Consider the following 14,297-nt stretch of genomic DNA (forward strand, 5'->3'; position numbering starts at 1 on the left):
ATACATTTGAGTAAAAACGATTACTATTATTCCTTTGTCTTGCTCCTACAAAGGTTAGAATAATGATTCATTTTTTAGACTATTTCAAAAAGAATAATCTCTTTTAAATTTTAAAAAAATTAATTTACAAGTAGGAGAAGTAAAATACTTACCTTTGATGTAACATTCAATTCTCACTAAACCATTCGTTTTCGTTCATTAATTCGATTGTTTAGAAAAGTAAATAAATGAAAACTAGGAAAGAGGTCTTGAGTCGGTTTAGGGGCTTTCCAACTCAATTAAGGATTCTAATTCCTAAGCAAAAGGGATTTTATCTCTATATATACACTCATTCTTCTCCCAAATTCTTACATTAATTCACATAATTTCCTTCTCCTTCTACTTCTGCTCTTCTTTTTCAAACAGAATTGTTTAATTTTTTTTTCAAGTATGGCAATTCTCTCTGATTATACTGAAGAAAATCAAGAACAACCTATGAAGCCTATCGAAAAAGAACAAGAAAAATCTTCTTCTTCAGCCCCAAAAGAAGAAGAAAATTCATCTTCACCCCCAAAAGAAGAAGAAGAAAACAAGAAGCTAAAGCCAAACAAGTCCAATGGCCTTGACATGGAAAATTATTCATGGGGACAATCTCTTCAAGAAGTTACCATCAATGTCCCAGTTCCCCCTGGTAAGATTTTTCAATAGTTTAAATATTAAAAAAAAATTGTATTTACTGTTTTTATTCAAAACTTGAATTTAAATATAACTAAAAAAAATTAAATTTTTAGGTTTTAACATAACACTTCTTTAAGGGGTCGGTGATAATAATTCCGAAATTAGATGCGGGATTATTTTATCTTGTGTTTGGTTGAAATTTTTGAATCCGAAATTAGTAATTCCGAGATTAATTAATCTCACAATTGCATATTTTATATCCCGCATTGACAGTGGTATAATAATCCTATGATTAATTAATCCCTGGATAATACTATGACAAAGATGTCCTTCTACACTCTTCCCCCAAAATCTTCTAATAATCCAAGGTTAAAATTAGAAATAAAAATTTATCTCAGTTTATCTAATATACATCACATACATGTTTAAATTATATCCCATATATTTTATTTTTTGTCTAATAAACCAAATATATAAAAATATATTCATTAAATATTCTCGTATCATTTAATCTCCATATTACAATTTCATTATTATAAAATAACTTGTCCCCTACCAAACACCCCTGTTCTATTATAGGCCTTTTCGTCTTACCTTGTGTTATTTTATTTTATATCAGGTACAAAATCAAGATTCTTGTTTGTTGAAATCAAGAATAATTCCCTCAAAGTTGGACTCAAAGGTCAACCATTAATAATAGATGGTGAATATTTCAAATCAGTGAAAGCTGATGAATGTTATTGGAGTTTAGAAGATCAGAAAGAAATTTCAATTCTTTTAACTAAGCAAAACAAATCTGATTGGTGGAAGAGTTTGTTCAAAGGTGGACCAGAAATTGACACACAAAAAGTAGAACCAGAACCTAGTAAATTGTCTGATTTGGACACAGAAACAAGGGCAGCAGTTGAAAAAATGATGTTTGATCAAAGACAAAAGCAGATGGGACTTCCAACAAGTGAGGAGATTACAAATCAAGATATGCTTAAGAAATTTATGGAACAAAATCCTGATATGGCTAAGAATTTTGCTAATGCTAAGATGATGCCAAATTCTAAGATGATGGGCATGGGCTAATTGCTTGGAAGTTTTATTTTTGATGATTTTTTTTAATCTCTAGTAGATTTTGATGTTTTTTTCGTACTAGTATGAGAGATTGGAATTATTCTTTTTCTTTTTTGGGTTTCGTTGGAATTTATTGCTTGGTCAATGCATAAATCAATTACTCTTAATTTTTTCTATGATTCATGTGATTAGTTTTGAAATTTAATATTGTGGTAATTTTAGGATTAACTTTTCTTTTTCTGAATTTTATTTTAATATCGTGTGGGCTTAGATTTTTTTTTTTCCCATACTAGTATAAGAGCTTGAAATTATTATCGGAGTTTTTGGCTTTTTTGTTGGTCAATGACATGTTGCTTTCTATTTGTCAGGAAAAAAGGATTCTAATCGTATTTGGAATTTTCTGTTTGTTAGGAAAAGGTATTCAAATTGGTAGAGTTATGGGGCTTAAATCGGATGCGGATTCAGGATTTAAATTTAGTGGGTTTAGCTTTTAGAATTTTTAGCATTAAATTCATTGTATTATTAAACTTATGAGTTTAAATTTAATATTTATTGAGATTTTAGTAGGTTTTTACATATAAATCTATAACCCATGTCGAAAGTTATAAGTTCAATTGACCTCTAACCGAAAGGTTATATCCGCCCCGGCTTAAATATAAAAAGCTTGAAGCAAAAGGCGCACACTTATTTGAAGAAGGCTTGATTGTTCTACTTGATAACAAGTAAATTTGCATATATATAATGAATCCTATATATATACTCCTAAATTTGGCTCAAATTCTTCAAATAATGTATTTCCTTTGTCGTTTTAGAATGGAAAAATCAAATGGTACTATTCTTCCTTATAATTTTACAATAATCAAAGTTTGCTTATGAAAACAAATTATCAACTATCACTTGGCAACTAGTTGTACCTATAACGATATCTTTATAAAGGACTTTATAAAAATAATATAACGATCAATTGAAAGACAGTATATATCAAGATTCTGATTTATTTCTTTATGGTTGGTCTAACACGTGCTTAATATTAAGTTGTTCTTTTCATCAAGCTAAGATAGATATGATAAAACATCATCTTTATAAACAATGTATGTATAGCGAGGAAAACAAATAAAAAGAAGTGGTTACTATAATTTATTCAACGCGTACATATTTCAAAGTTAATTCTACCAAGGCATCTTGCATATTTTCCCATAAAACCAAAATGAGATTTGAAGCTAATTACTTATTAAAGCATAAAATTAAAGCACATTTCACTAAGGAAGAAGAAGCAAAATAACCAACACTGTATTTTATACTCAATCCATGAAACTTCATAAAGCATATATAGAACCTCATATCTTGAAAATGCTACAATTTCATGGATTCGCTAAGGATTTGTAATATATCTTACTGGTTCACTTGCAACATATTTTACTGGCTCACTCGCAATATATCTCGTTGGTTCACTCGCAATATATCTCGTTGGTTCACTCGCAATATATCTCACTGGTTCACTTGCAATATATCTGGTTGGTTCACTCGCAATATATCTCACTGGTTCACTTGCAATATAACTTGTTGGTTCACTTGCGACATGTCTACTTGAGTCATCATCCCATACGAAGAGCTCACATTTACCTGCAAGCAACATACACATTCCTTCTTCATGTACTCTCCAATTACATACCTCATTAGTGTGACAAATTTCAGTGTCATTAAAATTAAACAAGTCGAAAAACCCGTGTTTATTCCCTAATTTAATGGCACAAGAAAGAGTGTTATTTCCTCCTGGAACAATAGGTATATAGAATTTATCAGTCCATCCTGGTTTCATCGAGTAGTCGCCGCGATCTTCTCCATATATATAACATCTTGCTTCTGCTGTATTTGGAGTTTCATTTTTTATAATAACAACAAAATCACTAGTCGAGTTTTGTGAATTAACTGATGAAATTGCTAAAAAATTAAGTAGGAAAAGGTAAAGGACAAAGTGATGTAATGAGGAAGACATTGTGATTTTTCTTCCTTCTTATGTTTGGTTTAGTTTTTTTGCTAATGTAGGCCAAATTTATAGTGATTTATGTGTGTTATATGGATTGGATCAACTATTTCATTAAATGTAATACTGATAATATATCTTTTTATTGATACTGTTTGACACGGTCTTGCCAACAAGTCATACCAAATTGTAGATTTTCTAGGACTTTTTTTGGTTTTCCATTGAGTGTCTTGCATCCGTATTTGAGTCCGACTATATCCGGATTCGCATCGCGTAAAGCCCCATTTGAGGGGAAGCGCTCCCTATACTAAGGATTTTTTCATACTCGGGACTCGAACCTGAGACCTCTGGGGGAAGAGCAGTCCAATCCGCTGCACCACATCCTTTAGTGGTGAGATTTTCTATGACTAGCTTCAATTTAAGTAAAGGTTTTAACTTATATACGATAATTGTGTAAATATGTTTTACACTTTCAGTGAATTTTAACCTATATTAGCAGATTAGCTGCTTAATTTTTAGGTTTCAATTTTATTTGTTATGAACAATTATTATTTGTAGTAGTTTTTAGGTAATCTAATATTGTAAAAGTTATTTTTTTATATTGTTAAAGTATAGAAGTTAAACTCTTTCAACTAACTAGTGGTGTTGGCTTATTAATGTTTAGCCATTATTGGAAACTAGGAATTAAATTATGCTAAAGGAAAGGGAAACTTCGTAGAATTTAACATTATCTTGTTCGGTTTAATAAAGCAAAAAAAAAAAGGAAATTAATTTTCTTTTATGGACAAAGTTTCACATCTTAATTAGTGGCATAAATGCATTTTTTTATAAACAGAGAATGAAAACCTAGGAGTTTATCTTCAGCTAACAGTCAAATTAAACAAAAAGGCAATTAATACATGCGAAGGGAGGAAGCTTGGAATCGAAGAATGAATGTTGGCATTAGTCTTACGGATATAAGTTATATACACTAACATTTGTAATTTTGTTTATAATATCAATAAATTTAATCTTATGGTCGCATTTTAACTAATTAACTTGTGAAATTTATCATAAGAATTTACCTATAATTACTTAATTAAACTCAATTGTTGAAATCCCACAAGTTTCAAAAGATCTAATGCAATGTAAAAGAGTTTTATGTTACACATATGCTGACAAATTAATGATTTTGAAACTGTATATGTAATATGCTTAACCTGTTATCACAAGTTTTTTACTTTGTTTTTTTATGTTATTAGATTATGTTCGTTATAAATAGTTACATGTTACTGCATATAACTTAATTTGTTGATGTAAAAATTAATTTAGTTATCTGAAAACATCAGTTTATATTATCCTTCATATATTACATTAGCGAGTACGATGAAAATGAATAACTGCCAATAGACAAAGAAAAGTCAAAGTAAAAGAGAATATGAATCTTACAAATATTAATGCAGATTCTTCAAATCTCGAATGACTGGTGAAATTTATATGCAAATAAGACTTTTGAGTGAAATAGGTCAAACTTTTCAAATTTTATATCCAGGCTTTTTTTACATATCCTGAAATTTTTTTTATCAATAATTGATAAATGTATTAGTCTAGTGTAAATTTATTGTTTAATATCGAGCTTAAGTTTTGTGTACTTGTGTATAAATTTGTTTATACTATTAGGTCAAATTAACTCAGAATAACAAATCTCATAGCAAGTTTGATAAGGTAATGTGGAAAAATAGAGTAATTATAACCTATTTTAAGTAGGAAAACTATGTCCGTGTATATAACTTAAAGTTTTTTCAAGTTTGTGTTGGACTTTGTGATAGGATAATTTGATCTTTCCCTCCTATTTCCTTAAAAGTAAATAAATAACCAAAGACGAGTCATTTTGGAGAAGTAATAGAAAGAATCAAATAATATTTCTATCTTTATCTTTTAAAAAAAAAAACAAGTAGTATCTTTATCTTAAGATTCTTGCCCGACCAATTAAGGATGCGGTGGAGTGATAAGTAGTTTTTCATCCTTAACCAGAGGTCTCGGGTTCGAGCATTGGGTATGAAATCACCTTTGTTAGTAAGCCTTTACCCGAAATATATTGGGTAAATACCTCCCCAAAAATTAGGACCATATACTTACATCATCCTTCAACACAACATTGAATATATGTATGAGAAAATATTGAGAGAAGAAAAAGTTAATTACCATTTTGCTACACAGAATGTGGAATTATAATAGACAGCTTGGAGTTCACCATCAGAGAAATTAAAAAAATTGAACTAATTGAACAAAATGTTACCTTCTGTGATTTCACATGCATGCATATCTTTTTTATGCAAAATGTTGAACCCCAAGCTGTCTATTATAATTCCACATTCTGTGTAGCAAAATGGTAATTAACTTTTTCTTCTCTCAATATTTTCTCATACATATATTCAATGTTGTGTTGAAGGATGATGTAAGTATATGGTCCTAATTTTTGGGGAGGTATTTACCCAATATATTTCAAGGGTCTATCGGAAAATATTCTCTCTACTTCCGTAAGGACATAGACAAAATCTGCATATACGTTACCTTTCCCAAACCTCACACTATGAAAATATATATACTGAATATGTTATTGTCAATTGTTATTGTATTTACTGATGAGGTGGAAGCTTGCGTACACCTTATTTTACATTGAAAACCCCTTTCTTCCTTCTCCGTACATAATGCTCTCTCCATATCAATTTATGTAGTACTTACTTCAAAAATTATACTTATTATATTTTCTTATTTAGAAATAATTTATCCATAGAATTTCTACTTTACCCTTAATGAATTAATTTGCAGCCACACAAAATAGATTTTCGTAGCTATGAAATTTTACAATATGGTAAATAGCCATGCAATTTTAATTTTGTAGTTATTGTTAGGTAGTAGCCACGATTTTTAAATCCGTAGCTGAGATTTTGTAGCTATAGATATATTATATTGTAGTGTATCTATGATTTACTTTAAACCATAATTTTTAATATTAATATTTTTCTTAAACCTCGTATCGAGTCAAACGATGCTACATAAATTCGGATAGAGTACCATTTTATTGTTCACGGACTCGATTCCATTTGTAACTCGAAAAAGAATCGCTATTGAATTATTGGGTGGGGATGGAATGGAACTAGTATACCAGAGCAGAAATTCCTAATGTATCAATTTCATATTTTTTTACTTAAAAATGAGTTGAATAATAAATCTTTTAAAAATGAGTTAAATTTAAATAAGATTCATATTATCCACTTAAAAAATGGATAATCAATGGGTTTAACTTTTATATTTGCAAAGACTTAAATTGGGGGTTCCTCAAGTTTGAGAAACTAGAAATTCTTCCAAAAGTGATCATATTGAAGAAGTCATCCATAAAATGGATCTCCATATTATCCGACGGTTAACCTATTTTCTATCCGTATTTAATATGGGTCGAATGAAATAATTTATCCGTTTTTTGCATTGTCCATTTTCGCCCGCCCATATCCGGCCCGATACACCCATTTGTCACCCCCTAATTACACGTTTTATTTCTTAAATAACCTAATAATGTAAAAATTATTTTACCCATCAGTTGTCCCACCCGAAAAAAACGCTCTCATTGCTCAAGTGGCATGCCGCATCACTTATTTGTGGGTCCACTTTAAATAGCAGTCCGGTAGAATAAGCTCTCGCTATGTGCTGGGTTCGTGGAAGGGCCGGATCACAAAGATCTATTAAACGCAGTCTTACCCTACATTTTTACAAGAGGCTAGCTATTTCCACGGCTCAAACCCACGTGAACTCTTGATCACATGGCATCAACTTTACCAGTTACGCCAAAGCTCGGTTAATTGTGGGTCCACTTTCACCAGGCTAATTTCGTGTGGGACCCAGCTGCGGAGTGATGGCACGTGCTACGTGCGTGTAAATGGGTTGTTTTAAAGGTAAGGTTACAGTACGTATTGTAACCATGCATTTTGGTTGTTTGTATTCAATGTCTTCTCATCTCCATTCTTAGTTTCTCAGCTTCTCTCTATCAATATTTCGTGTATTTTCAGTTCTAGTGAGTATTTTCATTCTACTTTCACTTCTTGAGGAAAAGAAAATGACGCACATTAAGAATATTGTGGGTTTCCTCTTGTGTTTATTAACTTACATCAAAGCAGAAGGTAGAACAGTGTCAGCGACAACGTCAATGGCTCCAACAACCTTAACACACCAGTTGGAAACAAACAATGACGAAATCAGCACAAGGGCAACTGTAATAATATTCCTTTGTCTTGTTTTATTCTTAGCAGGTCTCTCTATATTTATTCGTCGTTGCACGAACTACCCACTTGGTAACACCGTAGGAAAGAGAGTCCACCCATAAACGGTGCTCTTAGGATATGAAAGTTGTAAATGAGTTGTAAATAAGATATATATTGTATACTTAGTTGTATGAAATTTGATTTTAGTTTGTATGTTGTTGTAAATGTATCAAATTTGTACGAAATTTGTTTTTAATTTATATGTTGATGTATAATTCATTGTTCTTTTCTCAATTAATTTATTAAGGAATGAAAAGTAAAGAATGAATTCCAAAACGACTCATGTGCACTGATTCATATTTGTTTGAATTAAAAAACTTGAATATTGATGGGAACTAAATAATTTGGGTGGAAAAATTTCGAGTTTCACGTTAAAAGCGTCATCGTCGTACTTCGGAGAAACTGAGTGAGATTTGAATTTTGCGTGAGAAATCAATTAGGTAGCATAGATTATTGTTGGAAATACTAATACAAATTTGAATCTGAAGTTTTGAGGCGATTGAATTTGATTTGAAATTGTCACGACCCAAAATCCCACATGTCGTGATGGCGCCTATCTCGATACTAGGCAAGCCAATAACCTCAATAAATCCCCAGTTCTTTTAAGTTTGAAAACATAATAATTAGATTTTTACAGAAAATCCCACAATATCTGGTACAACTACACTCCCAAAACCCGGTGTCACTGACTACATGAACATCTAAATGATAACAAAGTCTGACTGATAAAAATACTGTCTGAAAATATAGAACAGTACAATAACTGAAAGGAAGAGAGTAAAGGTCAGCGGACACCAAGCAGCTACCTCGATAGTCTCCAACAGATAAGTCCTCAACTCTTGCAACCACCGTATCCGGAAGTACCTAGATCTACACACGGGGTGCAGTGTGTAGTATGAGTACAACCAACTCAATAAGTAACAAGACTAACCTCTGGGCTGAAAGTAGTGACAAGCTCCGCAGGTACAGTCTAGTATAGAAATAACAGTACAGAAATGTAGGCATGCTTTCAAGCTCCACAGTTAAACTCAGTGAAGTGAAACAGATCAATTCTAAATGATACGAGGAATATGACATCTGAGTGGATAACCTCGTGTACTCACAATCACAAATTACTCAGTCACTCAGTACTGTATATGGCCAAACCAGTCCAGGGAAGATCCATATATATATATATATATATATATATATATATATATATATATATATATATATATATATATATATATTCAGTCAGTCACTCAGTACCGTATAAGGCCAATCCAGCCCTAGGTAATTTATCCCCATATATAAATGATTCGGACAATATCCATGTCCAGGAAAATTCATCACAATTATAAATAAGTAAGGCAAGTCCATGCCCTGGGAAGTCCATCCCGAATATATAATCATCTAAGCTCACTAGGGGTGTGTACAGACTCCGGAGTGGCTCCTTCAGCCCAAGCATGATATAAAGCTGATATGGCCTACTGCAGGCGGGCAATCCCGATCCGTATAATAATAAAGCCTATAAGGCCTGCTGCAGGCGGGCAGCCCCGATCCATACAATAATAATATATATAAAGCCAATATAGCCTGCTGCGGCGTGCAGCTCGATCACATAAATATCCTCACAATGTCTGAATATGACTAAGTGTGAAATGTATATTTTTAAAATAATTAATTCAACAGCAACACGACCCCATGGGTCCCAAAATATCGGCACGTAGCCTAAACATGATCTTTAATAAGAGGCTCAACTTAATTTCTCTAACACGTGGAGGATACACGGATACGAACATGGTTCTTTAGTATTTCAACTCTACAGAACTTATTTAAGTCACAATTTCTATGGTGCACGCCCACACGCCTGTCACCTAGCATGTGCGTCACCTCTAAACAATTGATATAGCACTAAATTCGGGGATTCATACCCTCAAAACCAAGTTTAGAAGTATTACTTACCTCAAATCGAGGAATTATTTTACTCTGCTATGCCTTTGCCTCGCGAATCAACCTTTGAACACCTCGAATCTAGCCATAATTAATCTGATTCAGTCAATACAATTTATAGGAATTAATTCCATATGAAAATATAAACTTTTCCACAAAATTCAAAATTTCACTCAAAAATCGCTCGTGGGGCCCGCGTATCAGAACCCGACAAAAGTCACAGAATATGAAAGCACATTCAACCACGAGTCCAAGCATACCAATTTTACTAAATTCCGACATCAACTCGACCTCCAAATCCTCAAATCGTATTTTCAAATCCCTAGATCCAAATCTCCGATTTACACCTCAAAATCATGTAATCTAGTCGGATTATTCGATGATAATTCAATATTATGGAGTAGAAATGATCACAAGTGACTTACCTCAAGATTTCTCATGATTTCTCGCTCAAACATCGCCTTAAGCCGTGTTCTTTCGTCCAAAAATGTTGAAATGTGCTAAAAAAATAAAACTGCTCAACAAAAACACTATTCTAGTCGCTAAAAGCCCTATTCGTGTCGCTAAAAGTGCCAAATCTAGTCGCTAAAGGTGCGCACCAGAACCTGTTGCACCAGCAATATTTATTTTCACTAAAAAGGCTCTAACTCCATCATACGAATTCGGAATTCGACGTTTCTTGTTCATATGAGTCACAAATAATAATACGAACCTAGTCCTTCAATCGAAACTCAATTCGGAGCTCATTTGCTCAATGTGATACCAATTTCGCTCGTTAAGCAATTAACTCATGTTTCGCGCTTAAAACCCAATCGCGACTTGATGAAATTAGACCAAACTTTTCATATCATTCCTATAATTCATTATCAAACTCCCAAAAGTCTCGAAATTGAATTTCGATCTCTAGAACTAAAAATGGACCTTTGGATCATTACATGTTTATGCTGAAAACATCAAATTCTTCCAAAACTCATCTGAAACTCATTTGAGCCCCATGGGACCCCAACCAAGTATACTAATAAGTCCCATAATATGACAAGAACTTAGTCGATGCCTCAAATTACATTGAACAACACTAAAACCCGTATCGCACTCCAATTCAAGCCTATTCAAAACTAACAAATTTCAAATTCTACATTTATTGCCGAAACCTGTCAAATCAAGTCCGATTGACCTCAAATTTTGCACATAAGTCATGAATGACATAACAAATCTATTGCAATTTTCAGAATCAGATTTCGACCCCGATATCAAAAAGTCAACTCCCCGGTCAAACTTTCAAACTTAAATTTCTATTTTAGATTTCAAGCATAATTTAACTACGGACTTTTAAATAATTTTTCAGATACGCTCCTAAGTCCAAAATTACTATACGGAGCTATTGGAATCATCATTATTCTATTTTGGGGTCGTTTACATATAAGTCAACATCCGGTGAACCTTTTCAGCTTTAGTTTTTATCTTGGAGACTAAGTGTCTCAATTCATTTCAAAACCTCATCGAACCCGAACCAATTACCCCGACAAGTCATATATCAATTGTAAAGTATAAATTAAGTAGTATATGGGGGAACGAGGCTGTAATACTCAAAACGACTGGTCGGGTCGTTACAAAAATCTACTAAAACTTCAAATTTGCTCAATTATGCTTTTTGATTCAACTGCGATTGATGTTGTAGTTTGACAATGTTATTTAAAAATTATTCAGTAAAAGTAGAGTAAAACAATCGTAGTGATGGAAACATGGATAAATTTGTGCGACAATTGTGTTTAAAGTTGTTGTCATATTGTAACGTATCTTTTTTCTTTTTTTTTTTGTAACTGAAGTTCAGTTTGTTACGTTATTCATGCGATTAAAAATAGAAATCATAGTTGATATTTGTTTCTATTTAGGAGGGAGAAGAGTTGCGCTAATTATGGCTTAAACTAGGTAATACACAACTTGAAGGAGTCTTATTGAAAGAGGAGTGGAGAGAAAATAGGAAAAAGATGTAACTAAATCCCCTAATTTAAGACAGTAATAATTGATTGTATATAATTTGTAAGTAATCCTTGTTTAGGGTGGGTAATATATAAAATTAGAATAATTTTGATAAATAAGTTTTAAATATTATGACAATTTTAAAAGCACTACTTGCAAATAAGATTTCACATGACCAATGATATTAACGATTTTATAGTGATTAATGTGTGTCAATGTGATTTTGGATCAACTTTTTTTTTTTTGGTTTCCCATCCGGTGTTTGGTATCTGAATTGGAGTCCGACTATATCTGGATTCGCACCGTGTAGGGCCCCATTCGGGGGGAAGCGCTCCCTACCAAAAAATTTTCCATACCCAGTGCTCGAACCCGAGACCTCTAGTTAAGGGAGGATCAGTCTCATCCACTGCACCACATCCTTTGGTGATCATAGTAATATAACATCTTATTATCCAAAAAAAGAATTTAAAGAAAATAAAGTATAACATCTTATTGGAATTGTGTTTGCCACGGTCTTACCAAGAAGTCATACCTACTGGAGATTTATTGTTGACTACTTTCAATTTTTAAACAAGGGATTTAACATTTTAACTATACACTAAAATTAATGATTCTTATGCAATTTCAACAAATGAAATCACGGTTGTAGTGGAATGGTAAGGTTTAGAATATGCGTTGTCTTTGTTAGGAAGCGATTTACCTCTAACAGGGGCGAAGACACAAGCCGACTTACGAATTCTCCGAACCCAGTAGCTTTTGTTCAAATAGTGTATTTGGTGTTTTGAATTCATGAAATATGTATAAATATTAAATCTAGAACTCAGACATTAATACTTGAAGTCGTGGTCCCAAAATCCAGAACCCATAAGGTTGAAATCCTGGCTCCGCCTCTGCCCCTCAATGTGGGATTTACCGACATGAGTCTGGATTTAGTCAGGCCCTAATGCGAATATCGAACACCGAGTAAAGAAACTAAAAACAAATGAAATCCCAATAAATTTTGTCTCTATCTAATCGAAATAGCATGTTGTAGCTTAGCTAATTTTATGTTGTAGGACCTTAACTGCTTTTTGGAGCTATAGTATTATTGTACGAATAGTCCTTATATATACATGATAGTGAAACCTTTGTCTGAATTAATATCACGTGAATATCTCAAATGCGTGAATCCTTTTTTTTTTTTTTAAATACTTTTGATCGGTAAAAATCATGTTTACAAATCTAAAATGCATGCATATGAATATATGATGAATGTATTTTTATATTAATAAGGTAACATTCCTAATTAATAAGTTAGGTCCATGACATTAATTCATGTAAAAGTGGAAGGATTTTGTCTCCATCTGATGGAAAAAGCACGCTGTAAATATTGTCTGTCAAGTCATGTTGTTGTATCATTTTGGGAAGGATATAACTGGATTTGAAAAGAAACGACCACTTAAATTAATTAACGAGAAAATGACACTTTATAATTGCTTTTAAAATAATAAAAAAAAAATTTAAATATTTTTGTATATGTATATATATATTCTGTATGTTATATACAAATTTTATATATTTTTTCGGCGACCAAAACTAAATAATTTTTGGCGCGAGTTAAAAGTGATAATATCCCCAAATTAAACTACTCTTTCAATTTTGTTTATCTATTATTGCGAATTTAAAAAATTTAATAAGAGTGTTCAAACCAGTGGGCTATGTAAAGATATTCAAAATCTATTTTTTTAAATCAATCCAAGTAATATTTTACCATATATATAATATAATTTTTCGGCAAAGATATTTGATTGACCACCCTTGATCACACACAGAGAAACAACAATTAGGTACATATGTCATCCATATAATATTAGTGCCTCTGAAAAAGGTTGAGATATGTGTGATATGCAAATAATAAAGACAAATACATGGAGTAGTATTTATAAGGAGAAAATACTGGTCAAAGTTAAAAGAGAAAATAGCGATTTTCATCCCTGAATAATTACCTTATTTCGATTTTAGTCCCTGTATTAAATTGATTAAGCATATTTAACCTTGAATTAATAAAAGTAGCAATCTTAATCCAATCAATGAATAAAACTAGAGGAAAATAGCGATTTTCGTCCTTACGTTATTGGAGTACGTTATTTCGCTTTTGATCCCAGTATTAATGACTAAGCACATCTAGTCTTCAATTCGTCTTAATATTAATGTTGGCTATTAAATTAATTACTCCTACTACAATTTTTGGTATTTATAAATTTATTTAAGAATGAGTTTACGTGGTTCGTGGAATTTTCTAGAAAGAACATAGCTAAGGAAACAACTTTCGAGTGTAAATGATTATTATGCACGCTCATCCTCCCCCAAAAAAAGAAAAAGATGAAAGTTTAACTATTAAATGG

General features: G+C 32.1%; 1 protein-coding gene across 1 annotated transcript; it reads left to right on the forward strand.

The window, feature by feature from the left end:
* Positions 1-243: 243 nt before the first annotated feature.
* On the forward strand, positions 244-1,859 carry LOC107790710 (protein BOBBER 2-like). The gene is made up of 2 exons (XM_075230360.1): positions 244-670; positions 1,277-1,859. The coding sequence occupies exons 1-2, from the start codon at positions 430-432 to the stop codon at positions 1,729-1,731; spliced, it is 696 nt and encodes a 231-aa protein (XP_075086461.1). The 5' UTR covers positions 244-429; the 3' UTR covers positions 1,732-1,859.
* The last annotated feature ends 12,438 nt before the right edge of the window (positions 1,860-14,297 follow it).

The sequence above is a fragment of the Nicotiana tabacum genome, chromosome 14 (assembly GCF_000715075.1).
Source record: "Nicotiana tabacum cultivar K326 chromosome 14, ASM71507v2, whole genome shotgun sequence".
Taxonomy (NCBI): Eukaryota; Viridiplantae; Streptophyta; class Magnoliopsida; order Solanales; family Solanaceae; genus Nicotiana; species Nicotiana tabacum.

Coding starts and splice junctions, on each gene's coding strand:
- LOC107790710 (XM_075230360.1), top strand. CDS start 430: ATGGCAATTCTCTCTGATTATACTGAAGAAAATCAAGAACAACCTATG. Junction 671..1,276: donor CAATGTCCCAGTTCCCCCTG/GTAAGATTTTTC, acceptor ATTTTATATCAG/GTACAAAATCAAGATTCTTG.